The 23,315-nt window shown below is 42.1% G+C and overlaps 1 protein-coding gene across 1 annotated transcript in view; it reads right to left on the reverse strand.

Annotated features, from left to right (window-relative positions):
- The window catches only part of LOC124615932 (macoilin-1), a 178,455-nt gene that overhangs the window by 56,392 nt on the left and 98,748 nt on the right, over positions 1-23,315 (reverse strand). Inside the window, exons 7-9 of the mRNA XM_047144118.1 lie at positions 17,749-17,974; positions 17,231-17,299; positions 6,950-7,159 (exon numbers count right to left, since the gene is read on the reverse strand). Of these exons, the coding sequence (XP_047000074.1) occupies positions 6,950-7,159; positions 17,231-17,299; positions 17,749-17,974 (505 nt within the window). The remainder of the gene's footprint in view (positions 1-6,949; positions 7,160-17,230; positions 17,300-17,748; positions 17,975-23,315) is intronic.

Genomic DNA, 23,315 nt, shown 5'->3' on the forward strand with positions numbered 1-23,315 from the left:
GGACGGAGCCAAGGCGGTGCTGTACCCCACGTTGTCAAGAAGGTTTTAGGAAAGCGGAAGGAAAGAGAATGGAGCAGTTGACGGAAGCGGACTCCCGGGGGTAGGAGGGAGGAGGAGCGGCCTGCATACCCGACATCAAAGAAGGCGTCGAAAAAAAGGTCATGGGCTGGATTAGCAGGCATGGAAGACAGATGGCTAGCATAACAACTCAGAAGGACTGCCCGCCGAATGGACAGCGGAGGTTCGGCAGTCTCAGCATAAAGGCTTTCCACAGGGCTGGTGTAAAAAGCTCCAGACACTAAACGTAATCCACGGTGGTGGATAGAGTCGAGACGCCGAAGAATAGACGGCCGAGCAGAGGAGTAGACTATGCTTCCATAATCCAATTTCGAGCGCACTAAGGCGCGATAGAGGCGGAGAAGGACCACTCGGTCCGCTCCCCAGGAGGTACCATTCAGGACACGGAGGGTGTTAAGGGAACGCAGACAGCGAGCCGAAAGATAGGAAACACGGGAGGACCAGCATAGTTTTCTGTCAAACATAAGACCCAAGAATTTAGCGACGTCGGAAAACGGAAGGTTGACAGGACCTAGATGTAAGGAGGGCGGAAGAAACTCCTTACGTCGCCAAAAATTAACACAAACGGTCTTACTGGGTGAGAAACGGAAGCCGGTTTCGATGCTCCACGAGTGGAGGCGATCGAGACATCCTTGAAGACGTCTTTCAAGAAGGCTGGTCCGTTGAGAGCTGTAGTAGATCGCAAAATCGTCCACAAAGAGGGAGCCCGAGACATCAGGAAGGAGACAATCCATAATTGGATTAATGGCGATGGCAAACAGTACAACACTCAGCACGGAGCCCTGGGGTACCCCGTTTTCTTGGGAGAAAGTACGGGAGAGAGTAGTGTTCACCCGCACCCTAAATGTGCGCTCTGCCATAAATTCGCGAAGAAAAAGGGGCAGCCGGCCTCGAAAGCCCCAAGAGAACAGTGTGCGGAGGATGCCTGTCCTACAACAGGTATCGTATGCTCTCTCCAGATAAAAAATATTGCTACCGTTTGGCGTTTCCGGAGAAAATTGTTCATGATATAAGTGGAGAGAGCAACAAGATGGTCAACGGCAGAACGATGATTTCGGAATCCGCATTGGGCTGGTGTTAAAAGACTGCGGGATTCCAGCCACCAAGCTAAACGGTAATTCACCATACGCTCCAAAACCTTACAGACACTACTCGTGAGAGAAATGGGGTGATAGCTAGAGGGAAGATGTTTGTCCTTTCCAGGTTTCGGAACGGGAACGACAATAGCTTCCCGCCATCGCCTGGGAAAGGTACTGTCGGTCCAAATTCGATTATAAAGGCGAAGGAGGTAATGCAGGCTATGGGTTGATAAATGCAGCAACATTTGGACATGGATACCATCCGGTCCTGGGGCGGAGGAGCGAGAAGAAGAGAGGGCATGTTGGAGTTCCCGCATGGAGAAAACAGTATTGTAGCTTTCATGATTTTGAGAGGAGAAAGCAAGATGTCGCACTTCCGCTGCACGTTTCTTCGGGAGAAACGCTGGCGGGTAATTTGAAGAGCTCGAAATCTCAGCAAAGTGCTGACCCAATAAGTTAGAAATTGCGACGGGGTCCACTAAGGTATCATGTGCGACAGTGAGCCCAGAGACCGGGGAGAAACTAGGCGCGCCTGAGAACCGTCGAAGCCGACTCCAAACTTCCGAGGAGGGAGTGAAGGTGTTAAATGAGCTAATAAAGAATTTCCAGCTTGCCTTCTTGCTATCGCGGATGACGCGACGGCATCGCGCGCGGAGCTGCTTATATCGGATACAGTTGGCCAAAGTTGGATGGTGACGGAAAATGCGAAGAGCACGTCGCCGCTCACGTATTGCGTCACGGCATGCCTCGTTCCACCAAGGAACTGGGGGGCGCCGGGGCAATTCGGAGGTGCGTGGTATTGAACGTTCCGCAGCTGTGAGAATAACGTCGGTAACATGTGTGACCTCATCGTCGACGCTGGGAAAGCGACGGTCATCGAATGTCGCTAGAGACGAAAAAAGTGGCCAATCGGATTGGGCAAACTTCCAGCGTCGCGAGCGCATATATGGCAGTTGAGGCTGCAGTCTAAGAACACATGGAAAGTGGTCACTCGAGTGTGTATCATCAAGGGCGAACCATTCGAAGCGCCGAGCTAGCGGAACAGTACCAACCGCAAGATCCAAATGAGATAAATTTGTCGTGGAGGCAGACAAAAATGTGGGGACCCCAGTGTTGAGGCAGACTAGATCCGCTTGGTGGAAGACGTCTAGCAATAGTGAGCCACGTGGACAAGGATGTGGAGATCCCCAAAGCGGGTGGTGGGCATTGAAGTCCCCAACCAGCAAATAGGGGGGTGGAAGCTGATCAAGAAGATGAAGGAGATCAGCTCGTGCCATTGGTGTGGACGATGGAATGTATACCGTACAAAGAGAGAACGTGTATCCAGAAAGGGAAAGACGGACGGCGACAGCTTGGAAGGAACTGTTTAAGGGGATTGGGTGATAATGGAGAGTATCATGGAGCAGAATCATGAGTCCTCCACGGGCTGGAGTGCCTTCAACAGAGGGGAGGTCATATCGGACGGACTGAAAATGAGGGAGAACAAAGCGGTCATGGGAACGCAGCTTTGTTTCCTGAAGACAGAAGATGACCGGCGAGTAGGATCGTAAGAGGATCGACAATTCATCCTGATTGGCTCGAATGCCGCGGATATTCCAGTGGATAATGGACATAGGGTGAACAGAAAATGGAGGAACGTGACCAAGGGTGCTGTCAACTCAACGACTGCTCAGAGCTTGCGACCGACAGCATGGAATGGCATTCAGTCGCAGGCAGAAGATCCTGATCCATAGGTTGGTCAGGAGCAGCTCCTGCCACCAACGATCGGCCAGTTGACCGGCCACCAGCAGTGCGCCTCGGCGACACAGAAGACGGCCGAGGGCGATTTCCGCCAGGTGGTGCTGTAGATGGGACACGCCTTGGCGGAGAAGGAGAGGAACTGTGTTTCTTCGTAGCCTTCTTGGAAGTATGATGTTTAGATGAAGGAGGAACCGATGGTTGTGAAGTTGCGGTACGTAAAAACTCTTCACGAGAATGCTCTTTTTTCGAAGACTTGGCGTCTGACTTTTGGGCTCGAGATTTAGCAGAACCCGACGAAGGGTGAGCCATAGAGTGGGCAGGCGAAAGAGGTGAGGTTGAACAGGCGATCTTTGCGCTGGCCGATCTGACGACCGTGGTACTAAAGGTGAGGTCGCAAGTCTGCGTGGCCGCCTCCTTTGTTGGCCGAGGAGAAGCAAGGACAGTGCTGTATTTTCCTTTCTGAGGCACGGTGGGCTGTCGACTGGCGAGTAACTTTCGAGCAGCAAAGGTCGACACCTTTTCCTTCACTCTTATTTCCTGGATGAGCTTTTCGTCCTTAAAAACGGGGCAATCTCGAGAGGAAGCAGCGTGGTCACCCATACAGTTGATGCAGTGAGGGGATGGAGGTGGACAAGCACCCTCATGGGCATCCTTGCCACACGTAACACATTTGGCCGGATTGGAACAGGACTGGCTGGTGTGATTGAACCGCTGACATCGATAGCAACGCGTAGGGTTTGGGACATAAGGGCGAACGGAAATTATCTCATAGCCTGCTTTGATTTTTGATGGGAGTTGAACTTTGTCAAATGTCAAGAAGACAGTGCGGGTTGGAATGATGTTCGAGTCAACCCTTTTCATAACCCGATTAAGAGCCGTGACGCCCTGGTCAGACAGGTAGTGCTGAATTTCTTCGTCAGACAATCCATCGAGGGAGCGGGTATAAACGACTCCACGCGAGGAATTTAAGGTACGGTGCGGTTCCACCCAGACAGGGAAGGTGTGGAGCAGAGAAGTACGCAGCAATGTTTGAGCCTGGAGGGCACTGTGTGTTTCCAACAACAGGGTGCCATTCCGTAATCTGGAACAAGACTTTACAGGACCCGCAATTGCGTCGACACCTTTCTGAATAATGAAAGGGTTGACCGTGGAAAAGTCGTGACCTTCGTCAGACCGAGAAACAACAAGGAACTGTGGCAACGATGGAAGAACCGTCTGTGGCTGAGACTCAGTGAACTTACGTTTGTGAGCAGACATAGTGGAAGGTGAGGAAACCATTGCGGAAGAATCCCCCATGATTACCGGCGTCTCCGATGGCGCACTCCTCCCTTGTGGGGGCCCTCACCGAGGGCACACCCGCCTTAGGTGATTGTTCACACCTCAGGTCACACCTCCAGACAAACGGACGGAGGGACCAATCGGCACTTTCGGAAGGTATCAGCTCGGGTAATCACCCCTCCCTGGGCCTGGCCGTTGCCAGGGGGTACGTACGTGTCCTACCTGTCTACCCGGGGCGGGGAATTACGCGTTACCCCGTCACCGGCTACGCATGGAAGTGCGTGGGTCGGCCTTCAGACACGCACAGGGAGGAAAAAAGAGAAAGGGAAAGGAAAGAAGAGGGGGTCTCAAACGCCGCAGCGGAGAAAAGGGCAAGGATAAGAGGGAAGGAAGAGGGAAGGACAGAAGAAGGACGAGGACTTGCACGTGTAGAAAGCAAGGAATTTGGAACAGTTTCGAGCGTCCGTCTCCGGACGTAGGCACAAACCATACTCCCAGAGGGGGAGAAAGGGAAGGAAAGAGCCAGTGGTGAGGGGGGGGGGGGGGGGCGAAGATGGGGGACGGGGAGGGATGCGGAAAGGGAAGGGAAGGTGGGCCACATTAGCTCGGGGTCCTGTGCTCGCTACGCACGTGCCCACAAAAGAGTTGTGGACCCCCTGGGGGGGGGATATTCTCAAGTGTGAGTTACACACAGTAGCATTGACAATTATGTAATGCGAAATGCAGCTGCAGCCTGGGAGGCCACAGATAATAACGGAGGTTCCTGAGGCTGACAAGTGCACCACACATGGCTGTAAACAAGTAATAAATGTAAACAATTCAATGTACTACTTCACCTTTCCTTCTATGACTATGACTCCCAGTTTATGAAGCAAACTCTTAGAGTGATTTGTAACAATATGACAGCATATTTCTTTTTGTCAACAAACAGTTAAACTCCCTTCAGATTATATCAGAATTCCCTAAGATTTATCCAACTTTTCCAGTAAGTTCAATTTCCCTGAGATTTCCTGATTTTACAGGTTTTCCAGATAATTCACCACCTTGTTGTTTGCATTCTTCAAATGTAAACAGTTGTCACCAGAAATTAGCTTGACATAACATGTGAATATTCTCTGTATTTACTTGAAGAACCAAGTAAAACCATAAAATCAGGGTATATACACGATAAACATGACAAATGCCATCCTATGACACCAATACTTCTCTGCCATTTGGAAGGCGTCCGAGGTTGTTTTATCAGGAAGCCAGGGAAACACCACTCCATCCCACAGAATTACTGACCCATCAGTCTCTGAAGTTGCTCAATAAGACAGGTGAGAATGTGATTCTAAACCAACCGCATCAATTATGACACCCTGAGACTGGGGAAATTTGGCTTCAGTAATTGCCATTCTACAATGCAACAACTCCTCCGTATAGTATACAAGATAACAGACAGCCACAATTCCGCAAAGCAACAATGGCTGTGTTCCCAGACATTGGAAAAGCCTTTGATTGTCTCTGGCAAAATGGCCTCATCAGCAAACTCAGCAACGCTGGTTTCCCTGACAGACATTTAAGTCTCTTACATTCATATCTCACAAACAGAAGTTTCAACAACGACACTGAGGGCAAACGATCAACACAACATGGCATTCAAGCCAGAGTACACGAAGGCAGCATCTTGGGGGCCCTGCTGTTTAAGTTCTACATTAATGATATTCCAGTAACACATAACATGATCTACATTGTGAACAAATTATTCTGTACACACATCCAATGTAATTCCATGAGAAAGTCAGACCTCTGGCTGATTGGATCTTACATTCACAGAAGAGGAACACATACAACACCAATGAAGGACATGCTTGGCTTAAACCACTGCGCCCTATGATTAACAGACAAAGCACATTGAATATGAGGGTGCTGAGATCCGTTTGTGTGACACTTACGAAACCACTGGTGACATAAACAGCTCTAGTCGGGAAGTATAGCTGTTCATACATTTTTCCTTAGGGAAAATTAACCATCTTTGGTATGCCTAAATCAAGCACACAAACAAAGCAATTCTGGAGAACCCCTAAACTACATGTGAAATAGGTTATTTCAGGAAATTTTCAGATGTAGCATTAAGCATGTTCATACAGAAATATCAAATAATTTTCACATAAAATAAGGCTTCAAATTAGATAAGATATGGCAGTCGACTTTGTACCAACAATGTGACAATCAATTACCTTTGATAGAGAGTAATGACGTTAGTCAGAGATAGTTTTACTGTCTACAGCATGTGATGAGTGCTGGTGCCCTCTATACAAACAGGACCTCCACGGCCGAATAGCCAGTCGTTGACTCACCTTGGAAGATGTTGCTCGCAGTTGGCAACGAAATATCAGGAGGAAGAATTTCTAATGTTTGACTACGGCCTCTTAGCCTGGCACTTTTCATTAATCAAGCTGCTGGCTGTGAAAGCCTACACGTTATGGTCTATTAATCATTGGGAGTTAAATGTACAGTGAATAATGATACACCTTATAGAAATGGCAGCAAGGCACAGGAAAGAACACAAGATGCACTCAGTGTGTATGCCTGGGGGTCGTATTTAACATGCTGAAGAGTCTATTCCAGCAGCCACTGGCCAGTGAATGGCTGAATGACAGAAGGTTGAGAAGACCACCCTTGGGCATTGAGTTTCAACGAAGCTCACAATTTGCAGGTTTTTTTGTATTCAAACTTTCATTGCTTCTTACATTGTTGTTTTAAAGAAAAACTACGTTTTGTTGAAGACTTACCTTGCATAATACTCGTCTTTACATGATACACTGCCTTCTGCATTTTCACGATTAACATCACGGTTAACTTTATTTTTTCTTTCACGCTGAGCATTTTCACGGGATTGATTACTGCTCCATCTACTTGAAGAATTAGTCTTCAAGGACTGAACAGATATTTTTGCACTTTTGTCTTTTTCAACCTCATTTACATCAAAATCATTCACCGACCTGGAAATAAATGAACACTTAAGCTACAACAATAGACCTATTTTCTAGAAAAAAGTGTTTTTTTGCCACTATCAATGTTCAAATTCATAAAATACACATTGTATACATAATCAGTTCTGAAAATATTAACTCATGCAACCAGTAATTCTATACCATTATAATCAAAGGAAAGAAGTATTGTTGCCACACATTTCAGTTGTCAATGGTTCAAGCGAGTCAGGAAATATTTAAAACAAAGGTCCTGCAAACTCTCATCCTCTAGATCAATTGAAATATCAATATAATAGAACGGGTCCAGCAGAATAAAGTGCTAATTCTCAATTTTGTTAGTCTCAGGCCGGTCACTTTATCTGCTCCATTTTTGAAAGCATCATCTGCTGGTAACGTCGAGTTTCGTACATATTGCTAAAAAGTGCTTTCTACTGCATAAACTGTTTTAACTTGTCTTGAAATTTAGCCAATGATATGACATGCAATACCTTGAAATATGCTCTCTTGTGTTAGCACTTTCTTCTGCTGACCCCTTCAATTTTTTTTTATGTAGTACACTTTTAGGTTGATGCAGTTAGTCCGATGTTTTTGTAGTTGGTTGATTCCATTCCTGAGGAGCGAGTCCATAAGATCTGCAAAATAACCACTGCAGATGGCAAACTTCTTTACTGGACGGTAATGTTTTCCAGTTACAAAGTTCTTTGTACTGTGTGTGGTAACTAGTGGAAATAAAATGTTGCAAAATACCGTGCAGAGTGATAGCTGTGTCACCACTACTGTTATTTTCCAACAGTTTTCTACTGCAAAAGTATCTTTGTGGTAGATAAAACATTCATACTTTTCATTTTTGCTCTTCAATAATCGCCACTTACTGCTAAACAATAATTCACAGATATTTTAAATCCATATATAGTAAGAAGAAACATGAGGAATGGAATACTGCTACTATGCAGTTTCTGTGGAGGACGTGGCAGCTCGCAACCAAAGCGTGTATCAAGAGCAATAACCAGTTCTTCTCTATCTTCAAACATGGTGTAGCATTCAGTATCATACTGGAGGTCTTATGTGACATTTTTCAAATGCAATACACAGCAATATTGGGCCAACTGAGGAACTCCCTTATGCATCCAGTCACAAACGTTAGTGCACTAATAGCGTAGAAAAATGCAAGGGGGCAACATCAGAAAGTACTTACAAAGACGCAGATAAACAAAATAAAAGAGTTAGATCTTTTCGGACAAGTCCGTCAGTGTAATAAAACTAAGGACATGGCAGCTGCTCGAGCATCATCAGCTAGAAGTTCCTGTAAGGTAGACGGCACACACAGGACAACACGAGAGTGAGTAAAATGGGGACAGGACAATAAAACATGGCACACCGTCAATTGATGACCACAGGGGCACTGTGGGGCAGGGTCACCGGACAACAGGTAGCGATGGCTAAATCGGCAATGCCCAATCCGCAACCTGGCCAAAATGACCTCCTCTCGCCGGGGAGGGCATGAGGAGGTCGTCCAAGCCGTCGGGATCGGTTTGATGGCCCTAAGCTTATTTTCATGGAGAAAGGACCAAACCTCATGCCACAATGATGAAACGGGCTCACAAAGAACCCCACTAACATCAGTTGATGGGACACAAAAGGAAACTGTCCCAGGCAGGAGAACAGCAGCCTTGGCTGCAGCATCAGCAGCTTCGTTCCCAGGCACACCAACGTGGTCAGGAATCCACAAAAAAAAAGAACACGAGCGCCGGTATCAGCTAGCGACTGAAGGGATCGCTGAATTTGTTGCACGAGAGGGTGGTCCGAATATGGGTCACGGAGACTCTGAATGGCGCTCAGAGAATCAGAGCAGATGGCATAGGGAGAATGAAGATGATGGCGGATATACTGAACAGCCTGTTAGAGAGCAAAAAGCTCAGCTGTAAAGCTTGAACACTGGTCAAGGAGCCGGTATTGAAAGGTATCATCTCCAACGACAAAGGCACATCTGACGCCAGCAGTAGTCTTGGAGCCATCTGTGCAAATAAAGATGTTATTAGTGAGCCTCGAATGAAGTTCGACAAACCCTAAGCAGTAGATCAAACCTGCGGTCCTCTCCTTTGGGAACAATCTGAGTTCAAAGTGAACACGAACCTGAGCCTGGAGCCAAGGTGGCGTTGGGCTCTCACCCACTCGAAAAGTCGTAGGAAGGATAAAATCAAGTTGCTGAAGCAAGCGACAAAAGCGAACTCCAGGAGGTAACAGAGCAGAGACATACAGTCCATATTGACGGTCGAGAGAGTCATTAAAGAAGGAGAAATATGATGGGTGGTCGGGCATTGACATCAGGTGGCAGGCGTACTGACAAAGCAACATATCGCGCCGGTAGTTTAGCGGTAATTCGGCAGCTTCAGAATAAAGAGTCTCAACAGGGCTGATGTAGAATGCTCCAGTCGCCAGACGTAACCCCTGAAGGTGGATAGAGTTTAGACGGCGTAAGATCGACGACCGGGCAGAAGAGAAGACAAAGATCCCGTAATCAAGCTATGATCGGACAATGGACCAATATAAGCAAAGCAGGACCATTCGATCTGCTCCCCATGACGTACCGCTGAGAACACGGAGGACATTTAGGGAACGGATACAACGAGCAGCCAAGTAAGACACATGTGGAGACCAGCAAAGTTTCCTGTCAAATGTAAGACCTAAAAATTTTGTTGTCTCCACGAATGGGAGAGCAACGGGACTGAGGTGAAAGGACGGTGGAAGAAACTGCGTGTAATGCCAGAAGTTCATACAGACCGATTTCTCACCAGAAAAATGGAAGCCGTTAGCGACACTCCAGGAATATAGACAGTCTAGATAACGCTATGCACAAAGCATAACTTAATCATAGCTAACACTTGTTTCAAGAATCATAAAAGAAGGTTGTATACATAGAAGAATCCTGGAGATACTAGAAGGTATCAGATAGATTATGTAATGGTAAGACAGAGATTTACGAACCAGGTTTTAAATTGTAAGGCATTTCCAGTGGCAGATGTGGACTCTGACCACAATCTATTGCTTATGAACTGTAGATTAAAACTGAAGAATCTGCAAAAAGTGGGAATTTAAGGAGATGGGACCTGGATAAACTGACTAAACCAGAGGTTGTACGGAGTTTCGGGGACAGCATAAGGGAACAATTGACAGGAATGGGGAAAAGAAATACAGTAGAAGAAGAATGGGTAGCTCTGAGGGATGAAGTAGTGAAGGCAGCAGAGGATCAAGTAGGTCAAAAGACAAGAGCTAGTAGAAATCCTTGGGTAACAGGAGAAATATTGAATTTAATTGACGAAAGGAGAAAATATAAAAATGCAGTAAATGAAGCAGGCAAAAAGGAATACAAATGCCTCAAAAATGAGATCGACAGGAAGTGCAAAATGTAAGGATGTACAGGCTTAACTCACTAGGGGTAAGATAGATAGTGCCTACAGGAAAATTAAAGAGACCTTTGGAGGAAAGAGAGCCACTTGTATGAATATCAAGAGCTCAGATGGAAACCCAGTTCTAAGCAAAGAAGGGAAGGCAGTAAGGTGGAAGGAGTATATAGAGGGTCTATACAAGGGCGATGTACTTGAGGACAATATTATGGAAATGGAAGAGGGTGTAGATGAAGATGAAATGGGAGATACGATACTGCATAAAGAGTTTGACAGAGCACTGAAAGACCTGAGTCGAAACAAGGCCCCGGGAGCAGACAACATTCCATTAGAACTACTGACGGCCTTGGGAGAGCCAGTCATGATAAAAGTCTACCATCTGGTGAGCAAGATGTATGAGACAGGCAAAATACCCTCAGACTTCAAGAAGAATATAATAATTCCAATCCCAAAGAAAGCAGGTGTTGACAGATGTGAAAATTACCGATCTATCAGTTTAATAAGTCATGGCTGCAAAATACTAACGCGAATTCTTTACAGACGAATGGAAAAACTGGTAGAAGCCGACCTCGGGGAAGATCAGTTTGGATTCGGTAGAAATGTAGGAACACGTGAGGCAATACTGACCCTACGACTTATATTAGAAAATAGATTAACGAAAGGCAAATCTACGTTTCTAGCATTTGTAGACTTAGAGAAATCTTTTGACAATGTTGACTGGAATACTCTCTTTCAAATTCTAAAGGTGGCAGGGGTAAAATACAGAGAGCGAAAGGCTATTTACAATTTGTACAGAAACCAGATGGCAGTTATAAGTGTCGAGGGGCATGAAAGGGAAGCAGTGGTTGGTTCAAAAATGGCTCTGAGCACTATGGGACTTAACATCTGTGGTCATCAGTCCCCTAGGACTTAGAACTACTTAAACCTAACTAACCTAAGGACATCACACACATCCATGCCCGAGGCAGGACTCGAACCTGCGACCGTAGCAGTCCCGCGGTTCCGGACTGAGCGCCTGAACCGCTAGACCACCGCGGCCGGCAGTGGTTGGGAAGGGAGTGAGACAGGATTGTAGCCTATCCCCGATGTTATTCAATCTGTATATTGAGCAAGCAGTAAAGGGAACAAAAGAAAAATTTGGAGTAGGAATCAAAATCTATGGAGAAGAAATAAAAACTTTGAGGTTCGTCGATGACATTGCAATTCTGTCAGAGACAGCAAGTGACCTGGAACAGCAGTTGAACGGAATGGGCAGTGTCTTGAAAGGAGGATATAAGATGAACATCAACAAAAGCGAAACAAGGATAATGGAATGTAGTCGAATTAAATCAGGCGATGCTGGGGGAATTGCATTAGGAAATGAGACGCTTAAAAGTAGTATATGAGTTTTGCCAGTTGGGGAGCAAAATAACTGATGATGGTCGAAGCAGAGAGGATATAAAATGTAGAATGGCAATGGCAAGGAAAGTGTTTCTGACGAAGAGAAATTTGTTAACATTGAGTATAAATTTGTCAGGAAGTCGTTTCTTAAAGTATCTGTATGGAGTGTAGCCATGTATGGAAGTGAAACGTGGATGATGAATAGTTTAGACAAGAAGAGAATAGAAGCTTTCAAAATGTGGTGCTACAGAAGAATGCTCAAGATATATGGGTAGATCACATAACTAATGAGGAGGTATTGAACAGAATTGGAGAGAAGCAAAATTTGTGGCGCAACTTGACTAGAAGAAGGGATCGGTTGGTAGGGCATATTCTAAGCCATCAGTATTGGAGGGCAGTGTAGAGGGTAAAAATCATAGAGGGAGACCAAGAGATGAATACACTGAACAAATTCAGAAGGATGTAGGTTGCACTAGGTACTTGGAGATGATGAAGCTTGCACAGGATAGAGTAGCATGGAGAGCTGCATCAAACCAGTCTCTGAACTGAAGATAACAACAACAACAACAACAACAACAATAACAATTGTGAGTTGCAACACTGAGCCCCTTCTAGTAACGCCAAATACTTTACAGTTGCTTGTAATTCAGATGTCACCACCACCACCACCACCACCACCACCACCACCACTTTCTTCTTCTTCTTCTTCTTCTTCTTCTAAAATGGCAATACCTTGATGTTTCAGAATGTGTCCAATCAACAAATTCCTTCTTCTAGTCAGGTTGTGCCACAAATCAGTCTTCAATTCCGTTCCACACCACGTCATTAGTTATGTGATCTACCCGTCTAATATCCAGCTTTCTTCTGTAGCACCACTTTTCAACAGCTTCTATTCTCTTCCTGCTAAACTGTTTTTGTTCATGTTTCACTTCCAAACATGGCATACAAATACATTCAGAAAAAATGACGGTGAAGGTGGTGGTGATGATGATGATGATGATGATGATGATGATGATGATGGTACTTTGTTTGTGGGGCGTTCCACTGCTTGGTTACACTAGTCAACAGCCAGTTTGCATCTGGGATGTGATACATCAATTAGTAAGTATTTTGGTGTGTAGAATCCAAATATACCTTTCAAAATGTTCTAGCACGTACTATTTTTGAATTTTTAAAGTTTTTTGGGGGGTATTTCGCTTTTTGCTGTTCTTCTGTTTTGATGTTTAATTGTTTGTTTTTGATTTGCAGAGGATCTATAAGTTATCAGTAAATGGTTGGTGTGGTAATCTAGTGGTGCAAAAGAGATCATCAGTGAGTGTTTCCTGTGAAAGATAGTACACTCTTTGTGTGTTTAAAACTTACACTAAGAAAAATGGCAACTAGTAAATGTTGTTGCTGTCCAAACAACGCCGACAACTTTTGTTATGTGTGTGGGAAATTCATTCCAAAAGCCCAAAGAAAACCAATCACCGATTTGGTTAAGAAGGCATATAAATTGTATTTTGGTTGTCCTGTTGGTGAACAAGATAAAAATATTCCAGCTCACACTGTCCGCATAACCTGTACTACAATTTTAACTGAGTCGTTGAAAGGAAAATGCCGAGCCATGCCATCTGCTGTTCAGATGGTGTGGTGTGAGCCTAATGATCATTATTCAGACTGTTACTTCTGTCTTACAAATATTTCAGGACATTCAAGCAAAACTAGACATACTTTATTTTAAGTATCTAAATGGATCTTCAGTGCATTTGCCTGTGCCCCATGATGAGGGGTTGCCTGTTCCTGTCTGTAACTAGAAAGCCATGGAACCAGTCACCATGTCAAGTGAATCAGAAAGTACTGAACATATAGAAGAGTACTGCCCTTAACATCATTACACTTCGCCTCAGCTCTTTAATCAAAAGGAACTGAATGATTTTGTTCGTGATCTAAAACTTTCAAATCAGCAAGTTGAACTCTTGGGGGGTCAAGACTGCAACAACAGATCCTTCTAGCTAAAGGGACAAAAATTTCCTGTTTCAGATGAAGATGTGCTTCCTTTGTTCAATATTTCGATATGCAGAATCCAATGTGCGTATGTAGATATGTCAATGGTTTGATGATGCAGCTAGGTGTACAACAGAATCCACAGGAGTGGCGACTATTTATTGACACCAGTAAAACCAGCTTGGAAGCAGTACTACTGCATAATGGCAATGCATTTTCATCAGTACCTTTGGCTTACGCAGTAGACATGAAAGAAACTTATGAAACCATGGCTTTGCTGCTAGAGGCAATCAGATATAAGGATCACGAATGGCAGCTTTGCTGTGATTTAAAGTTGTTGCACTCCTTACAGAGCTTTGCTTGAGCCCAATAAAATCATTTTGCCTCCCCTTCCTATCAAGTTGGGTCTTAAGAACTTGGTAAAAGCTCTGGATAAAGAAGGTGTGGCCTCCAATCATTTAAAAGAAAAGTTTCCCAAATTAAATGAAGCAAAGTTGAAAGAGGGTATATTTGTTGGACCACAAATAAAAAAATTGCTGAAAGATCCAACCTTTGATACCAAACTCACAGATATCCAATTCGCTATTTGGTCTTCTTTTAAAGCAATTGTGAAGGGCTTTTTGGGTAACAGAAAAGACAAAAACTAAGTCACCACTGTGAACGATCTTTTGGACAGTATGAGAACATGGGGTGTAGAATGTCGCTTACAATTCACTTTTTACATTCTCACCTTGATTTCTTCCCAGAAAATTTGGGAGCCATAAGTGACGAGCATGGTGAACGCTTTCACCAAGACATTCTTACCATGGAACACTGTTATCAAGGCCATTGGAACCCTTCGATTATGGGTGACTACTGCTGGGGTCTTGTTATGAAGAGTGATGGAACAGCAAACGAAAGAGCTCCGTCATTGCATTTTTCAAAAACCAAAATAATACGATTAAAGGAGAAAATATCTTCTGAACTAATTCGGACCTTTTATTGGCATCATGCCCATATATACATAAAAAATAGCATTGATTTCAAACGTTCTGAATGTATATTTTTTTTACTTAATTGTGTCAGTTTTTCCTATTACTATTTTTTATTCTGCTGCGTATCTAGGAAATGTGACGTGATAGCAAAAACTGATTTTACCAGTGTATTCAGCACCCTAAAATTAGGTAAATCCACCCATTTACAAACCAGATGCAGAAAAATATCTAAAATTGTTAACTAGTGTTATCAGCATCCATACAAATTTTCAATCCTTTGTGCCCAGGTTCGCCACTTTAAGGAAAGACTTCCTGAAACTTAAATCTATACTCGATGTTAACAAACTTCTTTTTCAAAAATGCTTTTCTGCTATGCCAGGCTACATTTTACATCCTTCTTCTTCAGCCATCATCAGTTATTTTGCTACCCAAATATCAAAACACATCTCTTAATTTACGTGCCTCATTTCTTAACCTAATTCCCTCAGCATCACCTTAGTTCATTTGACTACATTCTATTATCCTTTTTTTGCTTTTGTTGATGTTTATCTTATATCCTCCTTTCAATAAATTGTCCATTCTGTTCAACTGCTCTTCTGAGTCCTTTGCTGTCTCTAAGAAAATTATAACATAATTAGCATACCTCAAAGTTTTTAATTCTTCTCCCTGAACTTTCTGCTTGCTCAATGTAGAGATCGAGTAACATTGGCGATAAGCTTCAACTCTGTCTCATTCCCTTCGAACTGTTGCTTCCCTTTCATGCCCTCTGACTCTTGTAACTGCCACCTGGTTTCTGTACAATCTGTAAGTAGCCTTTTACCCCCTGTATTTTATCCCTGCTATCTTCAGAATTTAAAAGAGAGTATTCTAATCAACACTGTCAAAAGGTTTCACCATCTCTACCAATGCTATAAACATACATTTGCTTTTCCTTAACATCTCTTCTAAGAGAAGTCATAGCCTCAATATTGCCCCGCGTGATCCTTCATTTCTCTGGAATCCGAACTGATCTTCCTCGAGGTCAGCTTCTAACAGTCTTTCCATTCTTCTGTAAAGAATTCGTGTTAGTATTTTGCAACCACAACTTATTAAACTCATAGTTCAGTAATATTCACACCTGTCACCAGCTGCTTTCTTCGGAATTGGAATTTACATTATTCTTGAAGTTTGAAGGTATTTTGCCTTTCTCAGACCTCTTGCACACCAGATGGAAATTTTTTGTCATGGCTGGCTCTCCCAAGGTCTGACAGAATGTTGTCTACTGGAAGGATCTTATTTCAAATAAGGTTTTTCAGCGCTCTGTCAAATTCTTCTCGCATTTTCACATCTTCCATCTCATCTTCATCTACATCCTCTCCCATTTCTATTACATTGCTCTACATCTCCATTGTATGGACCCTCTATATACTCCTTCCACCTCTTGGCTTTCCCTTCTTTGCTTACGACTGGTTTCGCATCTGAGCCCTTGATATTCATACAGCTGCTTCTCTTTTCTCCAACAGTCTCTTGAATTTTCTTGTAGGCAGTATCCATCTGCCCCCAGTGATGGGTGTTTCTGAATCCTTACATTTGTCCTTCAGCCATTTCTGCTCAGCCATTTTGCACTTCCTGTCAATATCATTTTTTAGAAGTTTGTATATCCTTTTGCCTGCTTCATTACTGCATTTTTATATTTTCTCCTTTCATCAATTAAATTCAATATCTTCTGTGTTATCCAAGGATTTCAACTAGGTCTTATCTTTTTATCTATTTGATCCTCTGCTGCTTTCGCTATTTCATTTCTCAAAGCTACCCATTCGTCATCTACTGTATTCCTTTCCCTCTTCTCGTCAATCGTTGCCTAATGCTCCCTATGATACTTTCAGCAATCTCTGGTTCTTTCAGTTTATCCTGATCCCATCATCTTAATTTCCTGCCTTTCTGCAATTTCTTCAGTTTTAAGCTATACTTCATAGCCAATAAACCATGGTCATAGTCCACATCTGCCCCTGGAAATCTCTTACAATTTAAAATGATTGCAAAATCCCTGTTTACATACATTGCATAATCATTCTGAAACCTTCCGGTGTCTTCAGGTCTTTTTCACACGTACAATCTTCTTACACAATTGTTAAACCTTGTGTAAACAATGATTAAATTATGTTCTGTGCAAACCTCAACCAGGTGGCTTCCTCTTTCATTTCTCCCCCCAGTCCATATTCACCTACTGTTTTTCCTTCTATTCCTTTTCTTATTGAATTCCAATTCCCCACCACTATTAAATTTTTATCTCCTTTAACTACCTGATGAATAATTTCCTTTATCTCAACTTAACAAAATAGGATTCTGAAATATACCTTTTAAATATAAAATTGGAGCCTCCGGACTTCCGAGTTGCTCCAGGGCTTCGATCAAGTGATTTAACCCTGCAATCAAATGAAAATTCATGTTTACCAGTATATCTGACACAAAAGTGTAAATGCGTAAGTTAGAATAAAAGGTCAATTATGAAACACCACACAACGAAACATGCATAGCCTCCATACCAAAGCACTTAAATTTAAACATGCTTTTCTCTATCACCATAGCAAAGCAGTTGGCTTCAAAATTGATACAAGTCACAAAAAAGAAAGTTATTCATGTATACATTCAGTTGAACAGTTGGTATGATTCTGTTAGTATAAGCTGCAGCAGTCATGCAAATTTCCATGCTATATATCTTCACCTGTTATGGACAACAGAAATTAGACAAAAGGGACTACCTAATATTTTCAGCTGTTTATAAAAGCACTGAAGCTACTTAACCGATCAACTAATTCAATCTGAAAACCAACACATATAAAAGAGGCATTTAGTTGGATCCATAGTTACATACCCTACTCTTTCTATGTAGTCCAGATCTGTTGGAATACCTCCATGACCGCATGAGTACTTATGACCTTTTTCTGCTGTAAGTTTGCTATCTTGTTCCATAGACTTATCTCTCTCCCCTTTGTCTAAAGACTTTCTGTGGTTATTTTTTGCAGAAGATGTGTGAGAGTGTGATGTACCATTGTGAACAATTCCATTAGACATTGCAGAATCATTCTGTGATGTATGACCTACAGAAGGATTGAAAAGAAATGTAGACCTTAAATAACCAGACTATAGACTGATATAAAAAGCATGACAGCTTCCCATGAAAATGATGAGGTGAATAAATGCACACATTATTTGGCCTGACACAGTACAATGCATATTCAGAAATACTGTTTATCCACAGACCCATTAAAAAGTAATACTACAGTTACACAGATATATTAACACTGAAATAGCTTCTCTAAGTGTTAAAACCCATTAGCTATATCCCAACGTAGGATGCTGTTACGGAACAGAATATGAAAGTATCCAGCTGAAATGACATAGCCACAATAACACAGAAATTTTAACACAGCATCTGACATGGAAGTAAGCCAACAGTACAATTTAAATTTATAACATTTAAATAACTATTACACTCATGAACAGTTTGTGGTCAAAATAGCAGCAAACCACCCTGAGAACCATTTGATTAAAACATGAAATTAAAGCCCAAATAATAGGCCATCAATCACCATAACATCTTGGATGTAGATGCTACAAAATTACATCACGTCACACACAAAAGGATGAATAGAAAGCATTCCAGAGACTTCTCAGTGAAATAGGGAAGTTTGTGTAAAGTGTGTAATTAGTCTGGTGGTGGTACAGTTTCGTTGTTTACACCCACTTCCTTAACTTCTAAGCAAAGGTTTCTATTATTATGTACTCATTAGCCTGCCTTCTTTGTGTTGATTAAGTGAATCAAAGTATAAACTTATTTTCAAACAAATAACCTCATATCACATTAAAAAGTATATTGTGTGTGTGTGTGTGTGTGTGTGTGTGTGTGTGTGTGTGATGCACCAGTGAGTGCAGGCTGGTGGACTGAGTACACCTAAATGGATTATTACTCGTTTTTCTCACAGGGATTAATTCACTTTTGTTTGTGTAATTTATTCGTCTTTGAATATGCAGTGTCAAAGCTATAGCCAGTGTATAACATTCCAAAGCATCTGGGTAAGCAGTCTGTGCCATAATGCACAGCTACTGCTACATGCACGAAAATGCACAATGGGTACCAATGGCCTTCCTTTTGCTGAACACCATACACTGCATCTCCAATGCCTTGCTGTTACAGCTTGAGAGATTTTTGCATTCCCAGTTTTATTCTCATGCAACACTTCTATTATTTTTCATATTATATTCATCTGGCTAAAAGGTATTTTAGGATGTTTCACTTCTCTATAACATTTCCTTACACATAAAATAAAGGAAAGGAAACACAAAATAGTAAACAGTATTTATATTAGCTTTCAAGCTCTTGCTCTTTCTCTACTAGAAGTACACACGTTCACTCACACACAACCACACAGAGACCCAAAGCCATCTAACCATGGTACTATGGTGTTTGTAACAATATTATGAAAATATTTCATAATATTGTTACATTCTGTCCTGGATTTTCCATTGTACTACAGTGTTTGGGTGTCTATGTGGTTGTGTGTCAAGATCGTACTTCTACTAAAGCAACAGTGAGAGCAATAGCGAGAGCAATAGCAAGATCTTGACAGCTAGCATAACTCCTGTTTACTGTTGTATGTATCTATGTGGCACAAATCAGTCAGCTGTAGTTAAGTGGTTGCCTTTCCTTTACTTTACTTTACATATTATTCCACCCAGGAATTTCCCTTGGTGTTATACATTTCCTAATGGTAACAAACCACTGCTGTCAGCAGTTAAAGATAAATTTCAATTTATGCTATCTTAGTCATGAATTTTGCTACAACCATTATACTGGCATACTGCTTCACTGGAACATACAAACTCATTGCATCTCTAATAAACAAGTTTTGAAACTTCATTAAGTTCTACAATTCAGTTTTCTTCCCCAGTGATGTTCAAGTGGCAATAGTGTGGATTTTATTTCCACAATCTGTAAATAAGAAAACAATCTACATGGTTTTTAATTCATTCACAGGCAGAAACAGTAAAAGAATAGCAGTGATAAATACTTAAATCTTCCAATTTGACTGTTACATATAGCGAGCTCTACAATGATGACCCCCCCCCCCCCCTTTTTGGTACCCACTTGAGGTGAATTACATAGTGGCAAACAGTTTCCTCCTTCATTGACAATAAATAACGCATCGAGAGACTTCTGAGGATAGAAACCTTTGTTTATATGAAGATTGATGTCAAAAATCTACTGTGTGCAAGTATTGTTTCTAGCTGATACTGGAGAGGTAAGTGTAATTACAGTGAAACCTCTTTATAACGTTCCTCCATATAATGTTTTCCTCTATGTTACATCTGTTTTTTTCGGTCCCGACTAAAAGCCCGTACAAACAATTTTAAATTTTCCTCTTTACTGTGTTTCCTCTATATTACAATTTCCTCCATGTAACACTCATATTTTTGGAACCCCGGTCAATTATTTACCTCTTTATAACGTTTAAGTGACTGGATGTAGACGCATCGTTTTCCATTCTGTGGATTCACAGTTTGCACCGGCTCGGAAAGCTCACGCTCAGCCTATTTCATATGTCAGCGGCAGAACCTGGTCACGTGACATGTGACACACATTCTGCTTGCGATCTTTTTGGCGCCATTTACTTTCACCCGTCCACCTACCGGGCCCCATGTTTTAATTACAAAAAACTAATCATTCAAATACATTGATCATTTGCAATGAATATCTTATTACAGTGTTGTGAAAATTTAAAATGTCATCTATGGCACCATTTGTCAAAGCTGATTAGTGGTATCCTGATCTTCAGTAATGCCCTACAATTATTATTTGGAAGCCTTCCTCTTTATAGCGTTTTCCTCTATAGCCTACAGTGTTCAGAATTTGTGGTCCCTTGAAAAATGTTATATAGAGGTTTCACTGTACATCCAAAACAACATGCGTAAGCACAACAAAAATTCTCAAATGTAATAAAATGGGTAACAGTACACAAAACCCCATATGCCACATGAGTCTGAATAACAAAATGCAAATCCCCTGAAAGATTTGTACATGAGCAATAATGTAAAACATATCAACAAAAAACCAGTTCTTCAAAATATAACTGGACGGATAAAAAATCCATTCACCAAGTGGTGGCAGGAGAACACACACATAAATGGTATTACTTACACAAGCTTTTGGAGCCAGTAGCTCCTTCTGGCTGAAGGGTTGAAGGGGAAGGGAGAGCAGTGAATGAAAAGGACTAGTGAGGTTTAGGAAAAGGGGTAGAATCTGGAAAATTCATCCAGAATTCCAGCTCAGAGGAGACTTACCGGATGGGAAGCATGGACTGTTTCTTTCTCATCCTCTTCGGTAATCCCCCCCTGACCTGGGGTTCTGGGTACGTAATAAGATTTTTATGTGTGTTCTCTCGCCGTTGCTTGGTGAGTAGACTTTTTATACATCCAATAATGTAAAACAGTTTTATTAGTAAGAAATAATCACTATAATATATACTTGCACACATTAGCAGAGAAAAAACAATGAAACAGATAAAAAAATACTGGTCTTTTGAAGCCAGGGAAAGACTACAGAAAACAAGCAAATGTTGGAAGGGGGGCTGGGTGGGTGGGTAACAGAGAAAAAGCCAAAATACGAGCATATTAACTGTTTTAATGGTAAAGCAGTATCTCTGGTCTCTGTGATGTTTACTTTCTGTACAGAATCTGGTGAACTCAATGTCTTATTCAGTTTTTTTGCTGAGCAGATATCAATACAAGACTGAAGAAGTATAGTGCCAGAATTAACAATATAACCTAGCTCAAAATTGAAATGAGCGTTTGATCAATATCTGAGACAGAAATCAGTCACCATTTGATGGCTGATCAGCACTTATGTTAAGGCCCATTGACGTTTAACCACCACTATTTAACAACAAAAATAATCAAGTTTTGACTATATAATGTAATTGGATAGACAAAAAAATCTACTCACACGTGGCAGCGGGAGAACACACACACACACACACACACACACACACACACACACACACACACACACACACACACAAAATGGTTTTACTCGCGCAAGCTTTCGGAGCCAGTGGCTGCTCCTCCTAGCAGAAGTGTTGAAGGGGAAATTAGAAGGGTGAAGACAAAAGGAGCTTAAGAGGTTTAGGAAAAGGGGTAGCATTTGGATTACTAGAGCCCCAGGTGAGGGGGGCCTTACCGCAGGGGATAAGAAGGAAAGACAGACTGTTGGGGGCTATACCAGACAAGACTTGAAAATCTGAGAGCTTAAAAGTGGAAGACAGAGTAATGTGCAAGACAGAGATTACTGCTAAAAAATGGTGCACAAGTTAATAAGAGTGAAAAGTGTTTGTAACAGAGGTAGGAGGGGAACGGTAAAAAATAGGCAGGTCAGAAAATGAAAGATGTAGAAAACTGAAACAGTGTGAAGAAAGGAGTTGTTACTGTGAAGAAATGCCAATACAGAAGAAATTATCAGAAATTAAGGCCAGGTGGTTAGCATGAACCAATGAAATGATGTTATGCTAGTTCCCACCTGTGGAGTTGTATAGTTGGGTGTCTGTGGGAAGAATCCATGTGGTGTGTGTGGTGAAACAGGAACTGAGGTCATGATTGTAATTTGTAGAGCATGGTCTGCAACAGGATATTGTGCGTTGTCAGTATACACCCTCTACCTATGCCCGTTTACCCTAACTGATAACTTGGTGATACTCAAGGCAATGTAAAACATTGACAGCAATTATCAGAATCCCTGCTAAGGGGAGACTTACAGGATGGGATGAGAACTCTGGGTCACTCTATCCCTTTTCCCTTCACTCCTCTTCCTTCCCCTTCACCCCTTTTGCTGGAAGAAGGAGCACTGGCTTTGAAAGACTGCAAAAGTAAAACCTTCTTTTATACGTGTTTTCTCCTGCTGCTGCTTGGTGAGCGGATTTTTTATCCATCCAATTACATTATGTTATAAAAAACAATGTGTGACAGTAGAAATCATGTTGGCATTAACATCAAACTACTTCCTGGTGAAAAAGGAACAACTGGTTTCAGCAACTGGATAAAAAATTTTCATTATCCACTGTACATTAGTATTTGGCACTAGTGAGAAATGTCAATGTGTGAACTCAGACATTTTTCACTGCCATACATCACAAACATTAAGTGGATAATCAAGTGCTTATCAATTATTTCTTTCACTAATTCAAAATATTCATAAAATTATAGTTTTTTTCAGTAACTACAACAAAACTCCTCAATACATACTCAACTACAATCACGCTTCAGTCCTTAAAAATGCACTTTCGGCTCCACAATAACTATTTTGTACATTATAATGGGAGGAAATAATACTGTACACACCAGTGTTCTCACAGTGGTAAAAACTAATAAAATTTTTACAAGCTTCCATCT

The sequence above is a fragment of the Schistocerca americana genome, chromosome 5 (assembly GCF_021461395.2).
Source record: "Schistocerca americana isolate TAMUIC-IGC-003095 chromosome 5, iqSchAmer2.1, whole genome shotgun sequence".
NCBI classification, from domain to species: Eukaryota; Metazoa; Arthropoda; class Insecta; order Orthoptera; family Acrididae; genus Schistocerca; species Schistocerca americana.